This window comes from Ovis canadensis, chromosome 25 (genome assembly GCF_042477335.2).
Source record: "Ovis canadensis isolate MfBH-ARS-UI-01 breed Bighorn chromosome 25, ARS-UI_OviCan_v2, whole genome shotgun sequence".
Classification (NCBI taxonomy): domain Eukaryota; kingdom Metazoa; phylum Chordata; class Mammalia; order Artiodactyla; family Bovidae; genus Ovis; species Ovis canadensis.
The window spans coordinates 37,235,596-37,257,430 of NC_091269.1; the positions used below are offsets into that span (position 1 = coordinate 37,235,596).

At 40.5% G+C, this 21,835-nt stretch overlaps 2 protein-coding genes across 19 annotated transcripts in view; one reads left to right on the forward strand and one right to left on the reverse strand.

The window, feature by feature from the left end:
• Positions 1–3,759, reverse strand: part of JMJD1C (jumonji domain containing 1C) — a 321,872-nt gene extending 318,113 nt beyond the window's left edge. For 2 of the 14 annotated variants that reach the window (XM_069571787.1, XM_069571790.1), the window contains exon 1: positions 3,420–3,712. The gene's annotated coding sequence lies outside the window, so the exon portion shown is untranslated. Of the gene's footprint in view, positions 1–3,419 lie in introns of all 14 variants that reach the window. The other 12 variants (XM_069571773.1, XM_069571772.1, XM_069571765.1 and 9 more) reach the window with 12 other exon arrangements.
• The window catches only part of REEP3 (receptor accessory protein 3), a 100,653-nt gene continuing 81,660 nt past the window's right edge, over positions 2,843–21,835 (forward strand). Inside the window, exon 1 of one of the 5 annotated variants that reach the window (XM_069571799.1) lies at positions 2,843–3,260. In XM_069571799.1, coding sequence (XP_069427900.1) covers positions 3,229–3,260 — 32 coding nt within the window. In that variant the 5' untranslated portion in view covers positions 2,843–3,228. Of the gene's footprint in view, positions 3,261–3,473; positions 3,760–21,835 lie in introns of those variants that run through there. The other 4 variants (XM_069571804.1, XM_069571801.1, XM_069571800.1 and 1 more) reach the window with 4 other exon arrangements.

The following is a 21,835-nucleotide window of genomic DNA, read 5'->3' on the forward strand; positions in this document are numbered from 1 at the left end:
CTGATGGAATGTCCTTTGCCCTAAATATGCTGCATCCCACCATGATTAAACACAACACCCAAAGAGTTTTTGCAGAACACAGTGAAGGAAGCACTCAAATGAATATTAGCAATATGCTTTTTAAAAAGCAATTGTTTAGTATTTAAAGAAACAATTTTCCATCTTCTAAACAAGAAATGGTCTCAAGTATATCAAGAGACCACCCTTTAAAAGGCAGCAGGTCATGTATTTCCTTTTCTCCCACGTCTCCGAGCCTTGCCTTACACCATGAAGCACTAATCTAATGGCCATCTATTACCAGATCTCAACTATCAAGGCACAGCCCAGTACACCCACTACTAAAATCTGGGTTCTTCTCATGTAAGGCAACTCCTCAGATGAAATTACAGTCTGTTTAGACTAAGAATTCTCAACCAAATCAGGCTTGATGTTCCCCTTTCATAAAATATTTTCCAGCTTCTGCTTTAGCACCCAGAAATGAAATTAAAAACAATCTCCCTACAGACTTCAAACAAACCCATGTATCTATCCTAAATAAAATATAGATGGAAAAGTGAAATGAAAATCATTTAAAGTAAGGTATGTGTTTCAGCATGTTAATCTTGAAACAAAACTGAACTAGAAAACATACAAGAGTAATTACCAGCTAACCATGACAGCTATGAACACAAAGTACTTTGTGACACAATTTTCCAAAACTGCAAACAACTCCTGATCAAATTGTGAACAAAACAAGTCTTTCTTTCACAAGTTGCATATAGAAATAGACACTGGGAAATTCAGTAGCGGTTAAAACCATGCCTTATACATAAAACAGAGGTTCTAGGTTCAGATAAGCACAAACATTACACAAATGTCAGGCAGTGTGTTCTTAAACCTTGCAAAACATGGGAACATTCTTTGTTTAGAACAGCCTGTGCACCTACAAAGAGTATATACCATCCCTGGCTCTCACCCATCAAATGCTAGTGGTTAGCCTTAATCATTCCAACAATCCCCCAAAAATACCTCCCAACCTCCCCCCGGAGGGAGCCTCCATCTGGACCCACTGCCTTAAACACATTTCAACTCTCACAGTATAACGTGAAGAACACTCGGGAAGTATGCACTCAAGGTCCCGTTCTATTCCCTCTAAGTTATGTGGTCGCTGACACTGAGTTCTCTAAGCCTCAGTTTCCAGTGTGCTAAACAGGAATAAACATTTACCTAGGCTCTGAGTTGTAAAAGTTTTTAAAAACATTATTTGGACTTTTACTGGGTAATTACTTTATCCTAGAGAATAGGGAAACACAAATAACTAATATGCCACACCTGCCCTTAAACATTTGACCACTCAGTAGGTCAGACCTAGGTAAAACACAACCACAATATAAAGCAGAATGACAGGCATTAAACAGAAATTCAAGTAATTAATTATGGGGACCTGCAGAAAATGAATAACTATGAAAACCAGGACATCAAGTCCAGGCACAGGCATGGAGCATGAAAACATAGCTTGGTTCAATAGAGACTGGAAGGGCAGGAAAAATTAACAATGTAAAAACATTTAGGATCAGTTCATGGAGGAATCTGAATGCCATTCAAATGCTTTGCGTTTTATTGGGCAAGAGAACTTTTTAGAAAACTGGTGTTTATGTGGCACACCTGATTTTCAAATAATGCTGAATAATGGCCAAAAATGATTCCAGACAAATGCAAATTTTCATCATTGAGATCCCTGAAATTAATATATACGTTCTTAAAATGCATAAGTAAGCAAAAAGAGCCTCAGTTCAGTTCAGTCACATCCAACTCTTTGCAACCCAAGAGTACAAAGCCTACCCAAGAGTAAAAAGGAGTTTCCGATTTCATTCCTTGCATAACAAAAACATTACTAATGTACTGAACCTGGGACTTTAAAAAAACTCAGGATAATCTCCTATTCGTTTTTTATTTTCTCTCAAACAAGTGGCACAATTTCATAAAATGTATTTAGCGTACTTCATGTCACTCTTGGAAGGCCAAGAGGTAAACCGCAGTATTACTGACCTCTTTTTACTACAGGGAAACTGAGGAACAAAAAGAATAAATTACAGTATGGTCACAAAATAAACTATTTCCTAGACCTTTTAATCAAAGGCTTGAAGCCCATGTCTCATCCTTTATTCTTCGTACCATCTGAACACTAGAATTATCTTTTATTACCATCTTAACAGGAAAAAAAAAAAGATGCGACTAAATTTCAAGATCACTTCCTCGATTCGGTATTGCCACCAAAAATATCAGAGTTTAAATTCTACCTCCTGAAATTAAGATACCTGCAAGGTGCGAGCAATAACCCAACTTCCCAAAAAACAGACAGCTATAAATAGTAAGACAGGTCACGAATCCTAAACCCAACTTTTACTCTGAATATCTGGCAGGTCAGAGGTGTGTTTGTAATACAGGCTTTGCGGATGTTGTGATGGGACGATGTCGTAAGAGGCCCAGAACAGTGGTATCTACACGCTCACTACTGCAAACTTGAAATCCAAGGCTTTCCTCCTCTGCCCCTCCCTGCATTGCACCACAAACCAGGAGACTCCTGACAGGCCTGTACAACGATTCTCCCGACCTCTGCCTGAAAATGCGGTACTTTGATGATGTCCAGGGCCTCGGTGAACAGTGAGAACACCGATGTAGCTAAACGCATCTCCAAATTTCTCCTCTCCAGAATCTAGGGCCTGGTCCAAAAGGATTCCGTCAGACAGAGTTTCCACGACTATCTTGTTTTTCACACAGATATCAACAACCCTCACCCCCAAATCCCCTTCCTCAGCCTCTCCCCACCCTCTCCCCTCTACGCCTCGTGGACGTTCTGGACAAAGGAGGCAGAGCAGGGAGGTTAGAGCCAAGGAGCCAGGCCGCAAGGCCGTCCGGCGCGGGCAGGGGTCCCGGCAGCCCAGCCCCCGGAGCCGGGCAGCCCAGACTTGGCCTCGGCCAACGCGCCGCCGCCGCCTATCAGCGGAGCGTAGGGGCGGGGCTGGCTGGCTCCGCGGCGGCTCCGCAGGCGGGCGGGGAAGGGTGGGGGGGACCGACCGCCGCGCAGCTCCGGCCGCCGCGCGCAGACACCGGGCCCGGCTCCCGAGGGCGCCAGCGCGGCCCCGGGGAGTGCGAGGAGCCGGAGGGCGCGCGGCCTGCCGTTGGCCGCCTGGTCCGCCACCCTCGGCACCCACCCGCCCCCGACGTGGGGTCCAAGCCCCCGGGAAGATGGTGTCCTGGATCATCTCCAGAGCCGTGGTGTAAGTGTCGCTCACGGCGCCCCTCCGCCCCCACGCGAGGCCCGGGAGGCCGGGGGTGGCGGCAGGGGCCGGGAGGAGAAGGGAAGGCCCAGGCCTGGGCGGGGTGGGCCGGCCCGGCCTCGGGCCTGCCCGGGGTCTGGGAGCCCTCGGCCTCCTCACCCTAGTCCACGTCGCTGCGGGGCTCCCTGCGTCGGCCGAGGGCCCGGCTCCTGCGGTGCGGCCGGACTGCGTGCGGCTCGTCGGCCCTGCTCCCGCGGCGCTGGGTGGGCAGGCGCGCAGGGCAGGCGGCGCGCGCTCCCTGCTCCCTCTCCCCGCGCTGCGCGGCACCGCCCTGCGGGCCCGGGAGCGGCGCGCCTCGCGGCGGCGCCCTGCGCAGGCTCCGCAGAAGCTAAGCGCGGGAGGCTCGGCGATCCTCCTGAGGATTTCGTGGCAGCGCCGAGCCTTTGTATCGTGCGTTACGGGTCTCCCAGGGCCGCTGATTGCCTCTCGGTCACGTGTGGTAGGAGGAGAGATTTGTCTAAAAATCCGAGACCGCTCCCAGCTCAGATCCCTAGGAAGGGTCTCAGTTGCCCCGAGATTTACAGCTTATCGAGAAAGGAGCTCATTATTGAATGGTGACACTCGCCTGCTCGAACGGATCCCAGAATTTGGCCCTGTCGTGGTGGATATATTTGCAAAGGGATTGAGAGATTGCAGATGCCTGTTGCCTTTGTTCAGATTATCCATTCATTTCATTGTGCTTTTACCACTAAGTTACAGGCCCATAAGAAAAAAATTAGTTGAGTTGTGGGGTTTACTCTGTAAAGGTTGGACTACGATTTAAACTGATTTCCTCCAATCCTTCCTGACTTAACCCCCACCTGGAACACGGGAAGTCACGAAGTAAACAGCAGTGACCTAGTTATAGCCAGGGGCCAATGTATTCATTAATCATGATCTCTGTAGGAGTATTATCTCTGTACCTTTCTGAAATGTTTTCAGGTGGCAGGCCTCTCGGATTAGCTTTATAATGTGGAAAAAAAGAACATTGCCAGATTGCTCATTTATTTCTCAATCAGAATTAGCTAATTTTTCTGTTGTTTTGTGTTTTGGTTTCTTTGGGGTTTGTTTTGTTTTTTCTTTGAGAGTGAATCAATCGCTTAGTAGCCCTGTTTAACTTTCTTTACAGTAGCATTCAAGATGTGTCATCTGATGGTCTGAATGCAGTTTTTTTCTTCCTCGGTATAGTTTTTAATTTTAAGCTTCAGAGGATTCATCTGTACAAAACTAAAATTCAAGAAATAATACCACACATGTCTTAAGGTTTTGTTTTTTAAGGTTTGTTTTGTTTTGTTTTGTTTGCCTTTGGGGGCTTTCTTTTGAGTCTACGTTTTCGTAACACAGACATAACTTTCCTAACCTAGTAGATGTCTATCAATTGTTGTGTCAGTGCCTGGAAAATCAAGTATCCAGTTAAGATATTGTCACGTTGTTTTGTTTTTGTTTTTATTCTCGGGGTTCCTTTCACCAGTTCTTTGACAGAAAATTGTGAAGCACTCATTTAATTTACATTCATCAAAGTCAGATTTTTGTTTTTGATCATTAATTATGAGTATGAATGTCTTCTATGTGCTATCTAGAACACAAGGGTTAATAATGTATGACCAATCTTAATGGAACTGACGGTTGCAATACCAGATACCTGCAGGACAGGGTGAAGTCTTCTGAGAGTTACACCCAGAACTATAGGGTTTAGACAAGTAAAGGATTGCATCTGGTTGGAGAATCAGAAAAAGCAAGGGAGATTACATTTGAGATGGGCCTTCGACTAACTTTAGACAGCCGAAGATGAAAACGGAGAGGATTCCAGATAAACTGGTCACTGTGAGCCAAAGAACCGAGAAGGGAAAGCCCGGGTTACTGAGGACTTAGAGACGGGGGAGAGAGAAAGCTGGAAAGGTAGGCTGGGGCCCATTTTCAAGGGATATTCACGGAGAAGTGATAATTATTATTAGGCAGCCATGGATTTGCTTTAGAAGATTCTGTGCCTTAGGTGAGATGGTTGTGAATGGTGAGACTCTGAAGATGGGAGACCCCTTAAGGAGTTCCCTAACTGGAGAGAGGATTAAAGCCTGCAGTGCTAGAATTTACAGAATTAAAAGTGCAAGGCAAAGGAAAGGGAGAGAATAGTGAGGGAAAAAAGGTCATGAGAATGTATTTATCAAGTGTCAGGAAGTTTCTCTCTTGAGCCCTTGAACTATTAGCATATTAAAAAGCACACTTGCCAGGGAATATAAGCATCATTATATTTTGTCCCTCCGTTCCTCAGTTTCCCTTTCTCTAAGCACTGAATGTTTTCCACTCCCTTGATCACACGTAAGAGTAAGTACATGAAGGATCAACCCCAGGGTTTATACGAAGTTGGAAACCCTTTCACACTCGAAGATAGAATTTACTGCACCCTTTCTAATCCTCAGGAACAGCCAACTAGTCCTGAACCTAAAGAAGGATCAGAGAGTTCTCTCCATATGAATCTTGGGCAATATGAACCTTGGGCGATATGAACAAGGAACACAAGGACCCTCTTTAACCTGAGCTCTCTGAGTGCATGAGCACTTTCTCCCTAGCCCGGTGGCAGACCCTTAGTAGGAAGAGCACCGACTTGGTAATCAGCCCTGGATGCCAGTTAATAGACCCGGGCAACATACTAAATCTGTGTTTCATCGTCTTAGAAATGATTATAATATTTACTACTTAAAACTGTTGTCAATATTTAATTTAACTAAAAAACACGAACTGTGCCTGACATTTGTTATGCGCTTGAACTTAGTATATAGATAGAGTTTTTTGTTTTTATGAAGGAGAGAAGTTAGATGGTGTAGCAAGAAATATCATTGGACTGTCGTCGTCTTTAATATTATCATTGAAAACCTGGAATTTAGAACTAGCTTTGGTTGTATTAACCAGATACATGACCTTTAGTCAGTTCTCACTGATTATAGACCTCTGTTTCTTACTCTGTAGAGGTAGAAGGATCTGGTAATCTCCAAAATGTTTTGTATAGCTGTAGCATTCTGTGACGCTGTAAGGATTTTCATTTTTTTCCAATCTGTTTAAAATTAGCTTGCTTTATTTTTACAGGCAAAATTGAAAGGTTAGTTAGCAATTATTAAGGGATAGTAATCTGAGACTACCAAATGATATTATATGTAATATAATACGTGATACCCATAACCTTCTAAAACATGATTCTTAGAGGTTGAGGGAAATCCCATTTTTCTGATTTGTGTCTACAGCATAGCTGGTCATTATGATCAGGACTGAACACAGATTGTCTGAATTCAAATATCAGCTGTGCCATTTAGTATTGGCTGCTGCTTACCCCATTGGATTAAATGTGTTTACATACATAATGTTCATTCTCCTCCATCAGGTAGATAGTAAGTATTCAGTAATATTAGTAGTTATTATGAGAACAAGAAAGAACATATTCACCTACAGTCTCAGCATACTGAACATTTATTTTCAGTTTACATTTTTCTTTGTCTTTCTGTGTAGGTTACATAGTGGTAATTAACAGTATAGTAAAAGTAATTTTTACACTGCGGTTTATTGTTATATGATAAGCATCTCCTACATTGCCCGGAAATCTTATATCTTCCATTTGCTCAGACCACTATTCATAATTTTCATAGCCATTCTTTGATCTTTTAATTACCCTTTTAGATCATTTCTAGTATTTCATTATCATGGGTAATGCTATAATGTAATTATAATGCTGAATTGGACATCATTTATGTATACTTTTTAAGTAAATATCCAAGGGTAGTATTTCTGAGTCAAAGGTTATAAATATTTTTGTGACTTTTGATGTCAATTTCCAAATTAGTATCCAAAAAATTATTAATACTTTACACTACCACCAGCAAGATGTGAGTACTGTCTCGATCACAGTGTAGCCACATTGGGAAGGTTTAATTTTTTTTATGTTTTCCTGCGATTCATGGGGTCGCAAAGAGTCGGACACGACTGAGCAACTGAACTGAATGAATATAACATTGTTTTCTTCTGCATTTTTCTTATTAGCATTAATATTTGTCCTAATATTTATAATTGTCATATACAAATAATCTATGCACTTTACCCATTAATCTCTTGGCTACTTAATAATTTACTAGTTTGTCTGAACTCCTTCGATTCAGTTCAGTTCAGTCCAGTCGCTCAGTCCTGTCCGACTCTCTGCAATCCCATGAACTGCAGCATGCCAGGCCTCCCTGTCCACCACCAACCCCCACAGTTCAAAGTCACATCCATCGAGTCCGTGATGCCATCCAGCCATCTCATCCTCCGTCGTCCCCTTTTCCTCCTACCCCCAATCCCTCCCAACATCAGAGTCTTTTCCAATGAGTCAACTCTTCGCATGAGGTGGCCAAAGTACTCGAGCTTCAGCTTTAGCATCATTCCTTCCAAAGAACACCCAGGACTGATCTCCTTGCAGTCCAAGGGACCCTCAAGAGTCTTCTCCAACACCACAGTTCAAAAGCATCAATTCTTCGGTGCTCAGCTTTCTTCACAGTCCAACTCTCACATCCATACATGACCACTGGAAAAACCATAGCCTTGACTAGTTGAACCTTTGTTGGCAAAGTAATGTCTCTGCTTTTTAACATGCTGTCTAGGTTGGTCATAACTTTCCTTCCAAGGAGTAAGCATGTTTTAATTTCCTGGCTGCACTCACCATCTGCAGTGATTTTGGAGCCCCAAAAAATAAAGTCTGACACTGTTTCCACTGTTTCCCCATCTATTTCCCATGAAGTGATGGGACCAGATGCCATGATCTTCGTTTTCTGAATGTTGAGCTTTAAGCCAACTGTTTCACTCTCCTCTTTCACTCTTCATTACCTAATAAATTAACCTTAAGTCCTATATGATGCAAGTGCATTTCAAAATCTAACTATACTTCTGTTTAGATATTTTAAATTATCCAGAGAGTTCATAGTTTTAATGCAGTTTAGAGTTCAACTTGTTCATTTTTTATTTTGTGATTTTTTTCACTTCTAAATATAAAATATTTACTCCAAATATTTAATTAGTACTATTTTCTCATATAGAATTTTTAGATAAATTTAGAAACTTCCCTTTAAAGTCCATAAATCTGCATTTCCCTTTTTACATCTTAACACATTTTCATTTTCCTTTTACTATAATTTTGTTATCTGGCAGTAGTAGTAAAACCTCAGTTCTCTTTCTTTAATTGGTCCTCTTCCATTGTATTTAGTGAGTATCTTTAGAGTCTAAATTACATACCTTAAAAACCATACTCCAGCGGTTGTTTCCAGCATCATCCGTTTTCCCTCTCCACTTTATCTTTCTTGTCAGTATGCAAACATACTATTATTGCTCCCATCTTAAGGAAAAAAAAAACCTCTCTCTCAATCTGCTCTACTTTCCATCTCATTTACCTATTTCTCTTCCTCTCATTAAAGCAAAAAACTCAAAAGAACAGTCTACATACACCTTCACCACTCATCCTTTGGGTCGCTCTTGAACCCATACCAATTAGGCTCTGCCATCAACTCTTCCACTAAAATTACCCTTCCATAGGTTGGCAGTGGCCTCCGCAGGGCCAAAAGGGTCGGTCCTCTTCTGACTTATCAGCCACTTTTGATACAATTGCTCTTTCTCTCCTTGAAATACTTCCTTCACTTGGATTCGCATAAACCTTGCTTGCATTGTTTTCATCTTAACACACTGGCCACTCCCTACTTGGTCTGCCTTGCCACATTCCTCCACATGCCCTGAATTATTAAAATTGATGTGTCCAGAGGCTAAGCCTTTTTCTTTTCTATCCACACTCCTTTGAGGGCTCTCGTCAATTTACACCTTCAACCCAGAGGTCTGCTAAACTCATGATCGTATGTATTTTTAACTGCTTGAGTCTGCATGGAAACATCTGTCGGGTTGGCCAAAAAGTTTGTTCTGTGAAACATTACAGAAAAACCCAAACTTTTTGACCAACCCAACAGAAGTCATCTTGAACTTAAGCTATCCAAAACTGAACCCCTGAATTGCCTTTTTGATCTGACTTTGGCAGCCTGCCCAGCTCAATTATTGACAATTCAGTGCTTCATTAGTTCAGGCTAAAAAACTTGGCATCATCCTTGATTTTTCTTTTTCTATTGTTCTCTACATTGAATGCTACGGTAAATCGCATTGACTCCTTCAAGATCTATGCAGCATTCAGCCAATTCTCATCACCTTTACTTAACATTACTCTAGTCCAAGCCTGTTTCATTCCTGAAATGTATTATTATAGAAGCAACCTGCTTCTACTCTTTGTATGTATGTATATTTGTTAAGATTATGACAGGATTAATGAAAAACAGCTTGAGTAATTTTTAAATCATTGGGAACTTTGAGGGCAGTCACAGTTTACTAGTGATTTTTCTTCCTTTTGGTAGAATCTCAATAGTAGCTAAAATGACTGTTGTTGTTTATTTGCTAAGTCATGTCCAACTCTTTTGCGACCCTGTGGACCGTAGCCCGCCAGGCTCCTCTGTCCATGGGATTTCCCAGGCAAGAATACTGGCGTAGGTTGCCATTTCCTTCTCCAGGGGATCTTCCTGACCCACGTGCACTGCGTTACAGGCAGCTTCTTTACCACTGAGCTACCAGGGAATTCCAATGATTAAAATAATTTCTTTCAATTAAGGTAGATTTTAATAATAACTTTATTTACCAGTTTTGATGAGTTCATCATGTAAATAGCTTAAATGTTCCTGAGTGATGTCTAAAAGAATAGGATACTTTGCTTTTAGGTAATGAGAAATAAGGAAAATAGGAGCAGTGATATTTTCAAAGAAATTTGAAAAGCTAAATATCTTAAACATGTAATTTTCTGTGAATGCCCTCCAACAGGTCATTTTTGCTGTCTTCCTTAATTAAGACAGAAAACACATCCTAAACGTTTGGGTCTTCTTTTCATCGCACAGGCCAAAACTTCCAACAAGATTCCTTTGTCAGCCTTCATTTCAGAAACAATTTGCTTTTGTTCACTTTTTGTCACTGCTGCTAAATTAGCTATTTCTTTTTCCACTGGATTTTTTTTTTTTTAATTTTGTCCCTGCCGCATGGCATTTGGGATCTTAGTTCCCCAACCAGGGATCGAATCTGTGCCACCTGCATTGGAAACACAGTGTCTTAACCACTGGACCTCCGCTGTGTTTTTTTTTTAATAATTTTAGCACAGAGATTTTTATATTCTCTTTTTCTAGTGTAAATTTAAATGTTTAAATAAACAATATATGTGCTTAGTCACTCAGTCATGGCCGACTCTTTGTGACCTCGTAAACTATAGCCCGCCAGGCTCCTCTGTCCATAGGGATTCTCCAGGCAAGAATACTGGAATGGGTTGCCATGCCCTCTTCCAGAAGATCTTCCCAACCCAGAGATTGAACCCAGATCTCCCACATTGCAGGTAGATTCTTTACCATCTGAGCTACCAGGGAAGCCCAAATAACCAGTATATTACAATAATAATAGTATAAATGGGTAACTTAAATATCATAAATATGATATTACTGTTTTGGTCATCACATGGAGAAGATTACTGCTGAGTCTCTGTTAGAGGAACATGAGCTTATTTCTGTCATTGGTCATGCATTTGCCTTAAACTGCTGCTTTCGTTGAAGTTAAATGACAGATTAAAGATAAAAATTATTATAAGTGTCTTTATGTTTACAAAACTGTCTGTTAATAGGTTAAGCATAGTTATCCCTATTTCTGAAGCAAATTTACCAGCTTCAGGTATGTTGGAATTAACAAAAGCCGCTATAACTAAAATTCAGGTGAAATGTACTAAGATACTGTGGTCAGAGACAACGGTTGCAGTTGGAATGGAATTATTTAACAATGGCTAGAGAGTATTTTAGGTAAAGATCAGACTAGCTAATGTTAAAATATACAGCTCTTTATCTTGATATTCAAAGTATTTTCTATTTCACTGGAAAGTGAAAGTGAAGTCACTCAGTTGTGGTCCACTCTTTGCGACCCCATGGACTGTAGCCTACCAGGTTTCTCTGTCCATGGGATTCTCCAGGCGAGAAAACTGGAGTGGGTTGCCATTTCCTGCTCCATATTTCACTGGAAGATCCTTTAAATATGTCAGAGTTTCTTAAGCTAGCACGATTGAAATTTTGGACTGGATAGTTCTTTCTTGTAGGGGGCTGTCCTGTGCATTGTAGAAGGTTTAGCAGCATCCCTGGCCTCTATTCACAAGATGCCAGTAGCACCTCCCACAGATACAACAGCCAAAAATATCTCCAGATGTTGCGTGGTTCTGTTGGAGTGATGCTCTGCAAGATACAATGCCCTTAGCATCCCCATCTGAAAATGGCTTTGTTGTTTACTATTTCCTGCTTCTGTGGGAGAAAGTATAAGGCATAATGATATGGAAATTCATAAAGCATCTTGGGATATCTTTTAAGAATTTTCTAGATAAAATACTGTTGCTGATCATTCTCATATTTTTAATACTATTTCAGAATTAATTTCTATTTCAGAATGTGCAGAGAATTTCCCCAAATCGATGACAATTGTTGGTGCAGCACACTTTGAAAATAATTTTTGTAATCTCTTATTCTGCATACCAACTCTCATAGTCCTTATTTTCTAAATTTATAAATGAAATGTGGTTTACAAATTCCAGTTTTCCTGGCCTCGAAGTTGTTGGCATACTGGGATTTGAATGCAGAGTCAAGGGTTACCAGCATGTTGCTTTCTTTACTATTAACAGTCTCATCAACTCTGCAAAAGCAGAACTACATAAAAAAAGAAAAATCATGAAAACAAAAGTCATAAGAAAAATCTAAACCCAATAGACTTGTGCTGGCCAGTAATTCAGAATTTAATTTCAGAATGTATTCAAATATTTCATTGCAAAGAGCATTAAAATTTTCAAGTAATAATATACCCATTTTACCATTTTTTGAAAGAATTATTCTCACCCATAAATAAACCCAAGTATTCAGCTGTGGAAAATTTCCTTAACCTTTTGTGTCACATTTCTGAGTAATGTATATAGTTTGCTAGGACTTTTACAGCAAAGTACCACCAAACTGGATAGCTTAAACAACAGAACATCATTGTGTCAACAGGGTTCTTCCTTCTGTCTCTCTCCTACCTTCCACCCTGATCTCTGCTTTCATCTTCATCTGGCATTCTCCTTTTGTGCCCGTTTCTGTGTCCAAATTTCCCATTTTTATAAGGATACAAGTCATATAGGATTAGAGCCCACCCTAATTACCTCATTTTAACTAGATTACCTCTGCAAAGACTCTGTCTCCACATAAGGTCACCATATCTTTAAGGGGGACACAATTCAACCGTTAACAATCTCTTTTATAAAAACAGGAAAACTAGTATATGGCAAGGAATAATTTGAGGGATTGGATTAGAAAAGTAGGGGTAAACAAATCTAACAAAATAGCTGTCTATACATAATTTGAGTTGTCACATGAGAGAAGGAATACTGATTTTTCTATTTTAACTGTGAGATGCAAGGCTAGAGCAATAAATCGATGTTATAGGGAAAATAATTTTAATCAATGTAAGGGAAAACTCTGACACCTGGTGTTGTTCAGCATTGAGACTTTAGTCTCAGCATGAAAGGAAGAATAGAAAGCATGAAAGGAAGAATAGAAAGCTAGTTATGGATCTTGATTATATTATTTGTATGCTTCCTAGAGAGAATCATAGATAAATTACTGTGAAGCATTTTGTATTTAATAAAACTACCTAGATATTTAAATGAACACATTAATCTTGTATTGGGCTTCCCTGGTGGCTCAGCTGGTAAAGAATCCGCCTGCAGTGCAAGAAACCTGGGTTCAATCCCTGGGTTGGGAAGATCCCCTGGTGGAGGGAAAGGGTACCCACTCCAGCATTCTGGCCTAGAGAATTCCATGGGCTCTAGTGCATGGGGTCGCAAACAGTTAGACACAACTGAGCAACTAAGCATACACACACATTAACCTTGTATTACAACAAAATAAAGAATAATTAAGAAGCAGCATTGTTTGGCATTTACAAAACAGCGTGATTAGATACAGCACTGAATAAGTTACATGCTAAAGCTTCTGCTGACATGACACTTTTTCATTATCAAACTGTAATCACCAATCTTAAGAGCTCCCAACCAAAAGAGTAAAGTGGATAAACTGACTTTAGTCTGGGGAGACACTATCATGCTGGTACCAAAACCAAAGAACACCAAAAAGAAAAAGAAAGTTACAAACGAATATACTTGATGAATATAGATTCAGAAGTTCTAAACAAAATATTAGCAAACTAAATCCAACAATACATAAAAAAGACCATACACTATGACCAAGTGGGATTCATCCCAAATTCATAACGATGGTTCAGTATATGCAAATCAGTGTAATACACCACATTCAGTTCAGTCGCTCAGTCATGTCCAACTCTTTGCAACCCCATGAATCGCAGCATGCCAGGCCTCCCTGTCCATCACCAATTCCCGGAGTTTACTCAAACTCACGTCCATCGAGTTGGTGATACCATCCAACCATCTCACCCTCTTTTCGTCCCATTCTCCTCCTCCCCCAAGTCCCTCCCAGCATCAGTCTTTTCCAATGAGTAAACTCTTCACATGAGGTGGCCAAAGTACTGGAGCTTCAGCTTTAGCATCATTCCTTCCAAAGAAACCCCAGGGCTGATCTCCTTTAGGATGGACTGGTTGGATCTCCTTGCAGTCCAAGGGACCCTCAAGAGTCTTCTGCAACACCACAGTTCACAAGCATCAATTCTTTGGCGCTCAGCCTTCTTCACACTCCAACCCTCACATCCATACATGACCACTGGAAAAACCATAGCCTTGACTAGATGGACCTTTGTTGACAAAGTAATGTCTCCGATTTTGAATATGCTATCTAGGTTGGTCATAACTTTCCTTCCAAGGAGTAAGCGTCTTTTAATTTCATGGCTACAATCACCATCTGCAGAGATTTCGGAAGCCCAAAAAATAAAGTCTGACACTGTTTCCCCATCTATTTCCCATGAAGTGATGGGACCAGATGCCATAATCTTCGTTTTCTGAATGTTGAACTTTAAGCCAACTTTTTCACTCTCCTCTTTCACTTTCATCAAGAGGCTTTTTAGCTCCTCTTCACTTTCTGCCATAAGCATGGTATCATCTGCATATCTGAGGTGATTGATATTTCTCCCAGCAATCTTGATTCCAGCTTGTGTTTCTTCCAGCCCAGTGTTTCTCTTGATGTACTCTGCATATAAGTTAAATAAGCAGGGTGACAATATACAGCCTTGATGCACTCCTCTTCCTATTTGGAACCAATCTGTTGTTCCTTGTCTAGTTCTAACTGTTGCTTCCTGACCTGCATTCAGATTTCTCAAGAGGCAGGTCAGGTGGTCTGGTATTCCCATCTCTTTTAGAATTTTCCATAGTTTATTGTGATCCACACTGTCAGAGGCTTTGGCATAGTCAATAAAGCAGAAATAGATGTTTTTCTGGAACTCTCTGCTTTTTCCATGATCCAGCAGATGTTGGCAATTTGATTTCTGGTTCCTCTGCCTTTTCTAAAACCAACTTGAACATCAGGAAGTTCATGGTTCATGTATTGCTGAAGCCTGGCTTGGAGAATTTTGAGCATTAATTTACTAGCATGTGAGATGAGTGCAATTGTGCGGTAGTTTAAGCATTCTTTGGCATTGCCTTTCTTTGAGATTGGAATGAAAACTGACCTTTTCCAGTCCTATGGCCACTGCTGAGTTTTCCAAATGTGCTGGCATATTGAGTGCGGCACTTGCACAGCATCATCTTTCAGGATTTGAAATAGCTCAACTTGAATTCCATCACCTCCACTAGCTTTGTTCGTAGTGATGCTTTCTAAGGCCCACTTGACTTCACATGCCAGGATGTCTAGCTTAGTGATCACACCATCGTGATTATCCGGGTCGTGAAGATCTTTTTTGTACAGTTCCTCTGTGTTCTTGCCACCTCTTAATATCTTCTGCTTCTGTTAGGTCCATACCATTTCTGTCCTTTATTGCAAGCCCATCTTTGCATGAAATGTTCCCTGAGTATCTCTAGTTTTCTTGAAGAGATGTCTAGTCTTTCCCATTCTGTTCTTTTCCTCTATTTCTTTGCATTGATCACTGAGGAAGGCTTTCTTATCTCTTCTTGCTATTCTTTGGAACTCTGTATTCAGATGCTTATATCTTTCCTTTTCTCCTTTGCCTTTTGCTTCTCTTCTTTTCACAGCTATTTGTAAGGCCTCCCCAGACAGCCATTGGGCTTTTTTGCATTTCTTTTCCATGGGGATGGTCTTGATCCCTGTCTCCTGTACAGTGTCAGGAACCTCATTCCATAGTTCATCAGGCACTGTATCTATCAGATCTAGGCCCTTAAATGTATTTCTCACTTCTACTGTATAATCATAAGGAATTTGATTTAGGTGTCAAATCTTACTGTGCTTTAAACTGAAATAACTCATCTCAAACAAAGATCGCTTAAACATAGGTGGTAAGCCATTCTAAGAGTAATAGTTATAATAAAAAGAGACCTTGCTTACCTTGAATGACTGAGAAGTACAAAGAAAATGCTGAACATGATATAACCTATAAGCTAAAATTGTCACTGCCTATTTAAATATGTAAAGGAGAAGAGGGCGGCAGAGGATGAGATGGTTAAATAGCATCCCTGACTCAATGGACTTGAATGTGAGCAAGCTCCGGCAGATAGTAGAGGACAGAGGACCTGGCTTGCTGCAGTCCCTGGGGTCGCAAAGAGTCAGACCTGACGTAGTGACTGAACAGCAAGAACAAGTCTAAACTGTGCTGAGAGGAGGAACTCTTTGGGGAAGGACAGCATTCCGTTTCTTCCTTTGAAGAATTCTGTTTGGCTCCCCTACTTCAAAGTCCGTCATCACTTCCCTTGTCCTCACTTTTAGATTTTTCTCACCTTTTTGTCTGGTTGTAATCTTTTTCCCTCTCTCTCGATAGTGGTAAGGAGAAAATGGAATGGTCTCTGTTGTGTGCAGAGATACAATAATTTAAAAGGCTATAAATATCTATAGTCTCCAAACCAACAGAGAAAGAAGGAGGTTAGAGGATTATAAAAGACCAAAATGAAAAGGACAGGAGGTGAGAGACACATGGACAAAAAAAGATAGTAGAAATGGGTTCAACTATATAGATAAAGATAATAAATGTAAAAAGATTCTATTTTTTCTATTAAAAGGGACGGTAACAATGGAAAAAACCTGTGAAGTTATAAAATGTGGTTGAAAGATGAAGGATCTAAATAAATGGATAGCTCTTATTAATGAATCAATATTAGTTGATGGTTATTAATTCTTCCAAAATAGAATTCCCTGCAATTCCAGGAAGAATTTGCTGTTTTTGCTTTCATGGAACTTGATAGACTAATCCATAGTTCATGGGGGAAGAACAGAAGCTCAGGAATCAGTAAGACAGCAACAAAAACCAAGGAAGGAAAACTTGTTGTATTACATTTCAAGATATATTATAATGTTGTAGTAATTGGGACACTGTAGTATTGGTACAGTGCTTGACAGTACACTTAAGGAAACTCAAGCAAGAATCCACAAACTAACCTGGCATATAAGGAAATCTGATATGACAGTATTCAAAATACTGATAATGACAGTATTCAAAATCACTGGGCAAGGAAGGATAATTAGTGTTGTGACAACTTGGTTATCTCAGGGAAAAGAGGAATGTGATTACAGCCTTCAGGTCAGTCGCTCAGATGTGTCCAACTCTTTGTGACTCCATGGACTGCAGCACGACAGGCTTCCCTGTCTATCACCAACTCCTAGAGCTTGCTCACACTCATGCCCATTGAGTCCGTGATGTCATCCAACCGTCTCATCCTCTATCATCCCCTTCTCCTCCTGCCTTCAATCTTTCCCAGCATCAGGGTCTTTTCACATGAGTCAGTTCTTCACATCAGGTGACCAAAGTATTGGAGTTTCAGCTTCAGCATCAGTCCTTCCAGTGAATATTCAGGACTGATTTCCTTTAGGATAGACTGGTTGGACCTCCTTACAGTCCAAGGGACTCCCACGAGTCTTCTCCAACACCACAGTTCAAAAGCATCAATTCTTCGACCCTCAGCTTTCTTTATAGTCCAACTCTCACATCATACATGACTACTGGAAGAACCATAGCTTTGAATATCTGGACCTTTGTTGGCGAAGTAATATGTCTGCTTTTTAATATGCTGTCTAGGTTCATCATAACTTTTCTTCCAAGGAGCAAGCATCTTTTAATTTCATGGCTGCAGTGACTTTGGAGCCCAAGAAAATAAAGTCTGTTACAGTTTCCATTGTTTCCCCATCTATTTGCCATGAAGTGATGGGACCAGATGCCATGATCTTAGTTTTCTGAAAGTTGAGTTTTAAGCCAGCTTTTTCACTGTCCTCTTTGACTTTCACCAAGAGGCTCTTTAGTTCCTCTTCACTTTCTGCCATAAGGATGGTATCATCTGCATATCTGAGGTTATTGATATTTTTCCCAGAAATCTTGATTCCAGCTTGTGCTTCATCCAGCCTGGCATTTTGCATGATGTACTCCGCATATAAGTTAAATAAGCAGGGTGACAATATACAGCCTTGATGTACTCCTTTCCCGATTTGGAACCAGTCTGTTTTCCCTGTCCAGTTCCAACTGTTGCTTCTTGACCTACATATAGATTTCTCAGGAGGCAGATCAGGTGGTCTGGTATTCCCATCTCTTTCAGAATTTTCCATGATTTGTTGTGATCCACAGAGTCAAAGGCTTTGGCATAGTCAATAAAGCAGAAGTAGATGTTTTTCTGGAGCTCTCTTGCTTTTTCAATGATCCAACAAATGTTGGCAATTTGATCTCTGTTTCCTCTTCCTTTTGTAAATCCAGCTTGAACATCTGGAAGTTCACAGTTCACATACTGTTAAAGCCTGGCTTGGAGAATTTTGAGCATTACTTTGCTAGCGTATGTGTTGAGTGCAGTTGTGCGGTAGTTTGAGCATTCTTTGACATTGCCTTTCTTTGGGATTGGAGTGAAAACTGACCTTTTCCAGTCCTGTGGTCACTGCTGAGTTCTGCAAATTTACTGACATATTGAGTGCAGCACTTTCACAGCATCATCTTTCAGGATTTGAAATAACTCGACTGGAATTCCATCACCTCCACTAGCTCTGTTCTTAGTAATGCTTCCTAAGGCCCACTTGACTTTGCATTCCAGGATGTCTGGCTCTAGGTGAGTGATCACACCATCGTGATTATCTTGGTCGTGAAGCTCTTCTTTGTACAGTTCTTCTGTGTATTCTTGCCACGTCTTCTTAATATCTTCTGCTTCTGTTAGATCCATACCGTTTCTGTTCTTTATTGTGCCCATCTTTGCATAAAATATTCCCTGAGTATCTCTAGTTTTCTTGAAGAGATTTCTCATCTCTCCCATTCTACTGTTTTCCTCTATTTCTTTGCATTGATCGCTGAGGAAGGCTTTCTTATCTCTCCTTACTGTTCTTTGAAACTGCATTCAGATGGGTTTATCTTTCCTTTTATCCTTTGCCTTTAGCTTCTCGTCTTTTTCTCAGCTATTTGTAAGGCCTCCCCAGACAGCCATTTTGCCTTTTTGCATTTCTTTTTCATAGGGATGGTCTTGATCACTGCCTCCTGTACACATACAACCTGACTTCACAGCAAACTCAAAAATAAACTATCAGCGGATACTTGCTGAGATGTGAAAAGTAAAACATTTATGACATAACAATATAGGTGCTGCTATTACCCTCATTTTGCCTTTGAGAAATGTGAGGGTTAAGGACATGAGATAACTTGCCCAAGGTGATAACATACTAAGAGGCAGAGCTAAGTGGCAGTCTGGCTCTAGAACCAGACCTTAACCAACAGGCTATCCCACCTCCCTGAAATATAATGTCCATCTGTTACTTTTAAAATTTCACATCAGCATTTTTTGGGGATAGAATTTACATATGATAATTTCAGTGACTTTTGTAAAATAATTTACTCTTGCATCACCACCCTTACACTCTTGTATCACCTCCCCTACCACCAATGCAAAGACTGATTTTACCTTCTCAGCAATGGTAGCTGAATTTTCACTGCATTGGAAATAAATTTGTCTTTGCCAATCTATGTGGGAAAAAAAAAAAAACAGCTAATTATATTAAATAAACTTCTCAGGATATGAAATTTTTAAAACTCAGTTTAGAAACTAATATTGCTATTTTTTAATTTCTCAATGGCTTGAGGCCAGGGAAGGAAGGTGTGATGGAAGAAGCCTGTACTAGAATTACGGCCCAACATAGGCAAAAATTGCAGACAGTTTTGTAGTAGATGTAACTCACAAAATATGATATTGGGATGGTGTAGGAATTCTTTAAAATCAATAAGAAATAGTCTAAAAGGAAGATGTACAATTGAACCAGTAGCAAAGCCGGGAAGGCAACATACAAAACTCATTAGTTTTCAAAGAAATGTAAATTAAGACCACATTGGAATTCCATTTCACGCTTTCTAGCTTGCAAAAATTAAGAAGTCTGAAAATACCAGGTGTTAGCAAGGATGGGTAGTGCAACAGGATCTTATATTTGTGATGCCAGTAAGAAAGTAAGATGCTTCAAATGTTTTGGAAAACAGTTTGGCCCTGAGTCATAGTATTAATCATACCCTATAACCAGAAATTCTACAACTAGGTAGTATTTGACATGGAAACCAGGAGACATTTGCAAGGATATTTATAGGAAAGTTCTTAAAGCAAAAATCTACCAAAGGGACTTCCCTGGTGGTCCAGTGGCCAAGACTCCACGCTCCCAATTTAGGGGACCCAGGTTTAATTCCTGGTCTGGAAACTTGGTTCCAAATGCCACAGCTAAGAGTTTGTGTGCTGCAACTAAAAAATCTTGTGTTAATCATATCACAGCTAAGACCCGGCGAACCAAATAAATACAGTATTTTAAAAAACCTACCAAGAATACTAATTTACATGGACATGAGAATGGGTAAATAAATCTTGGTCTGTTTGCATAATGGAATATTACTCAGCAAGAAAAGTGAATGAGATACATATTACAAGCATCAATATGGATGAATATTTGGAAAGCTAAACTGTGTTTTTTGGGGGGGAAAGCCAGATATGATTGCTTTTAGTGTGATACCATTTTAAAGTGTCTAGCATGTGCCCTGCTCAGTCACTTAATCATATCTGACTCTTTGCGACCCTTTGGAATGTAGCCCGCCAGGCTCCTTCGTTCTTGGGGATTTTCCAGGCAAGAATACTGGAGTGGGTTGCCATGCCCTCCTCCAGGGAATCAACGCAAGGATCTAACCAGCATCTCTGCACTGGCAGGCGGATTCTTTACCACTAGCGCCACCTGAGAAGCCCAAAACTAAATAATATATAGAGATATATACATATATGGCAAGTCTATTTTTTCAAAAAAGAGAATAATAAACACAAATTTTAGGATAAGGGTTAACTCAGTAACCTGAGAGAAAGGGACAGTTGTGTTGGTGGTATTCTACTTTGAAGCTGAATGACTGATTCACTTCATTATGCTCCTAACTTAGAACTGTACGTCATATATTGTCTTTATAACAACTATTACATTTTTTAAAATGCTGAGGGAATTCCCTGGTGGTCCAGTGGTTAGGGCTCCACCCTTTCACTGCCGAGGACTCAAGTTCAGTTCCTGGTCCAGGAACTAAGATCCCACAAGCTGCGTGACACAGCCAAAAAAAAAAAAAAATAGCGTAATACTTACAGTGAGTCAGGACCAAGGTATCTACAGTAACTAAAGAGACAAGCTAAAGACAACGCAGAGCAGATACCAACAGAAAGGAGATCCTGCTCCTGCCCCAGCCCATGTGCTTCTGGCTGGTGTTGAGGCCAGTTTCACTGCTAAGCCAGGCCCCAGATGGAGGGAGGGAGGGAACTGCACCTGTCATGAAGAATATGTGAGCAAAAGGCCAGAACCTCTGTGAAATCGCCAGGCAGGCTGTATCTAGTCCTTCCCCGCCCCCCCACCCCCAAAATTGGTATGAGTCCAATGAACATGTCAAGTTCCTTATATATTCAAAGGATTTTTGAGCTTCTAAAAGTAGGTACGTAGACTTAAGAGGTTCCCCCCCAACACTATTTTCAGATAAAAGTATTTTTCTTGTCTGTCCATTTGATATATGGCTATAAAAAGTAATTTGGTGTCTAAAAAAAAAAAATGTGCCAATCAATATGGCTTCACATAACTACTTCCAGATTAAGATAGACCTAAGAGTATTGATGTCGAAATGTAGAATAATTTTCTTAACAGCTGCTGCTTTGTGTTCTTAATGATGTTACTTCTCTGTTTTGATAGTTTATCTGGTCAAAAAATGTTGCATTGCTTGAAGTTCCCTTATCCCTACACGAGAACAATACAGCTTTTGGTTACGTGTTTTAGAGGCGTTCTCCACTACCACACAGCAGAGACAATAGTCCTAGAATCTGGAGTGGGTTTGAACTTATCTGTGGGCGCTAACATGTAATAGTCACA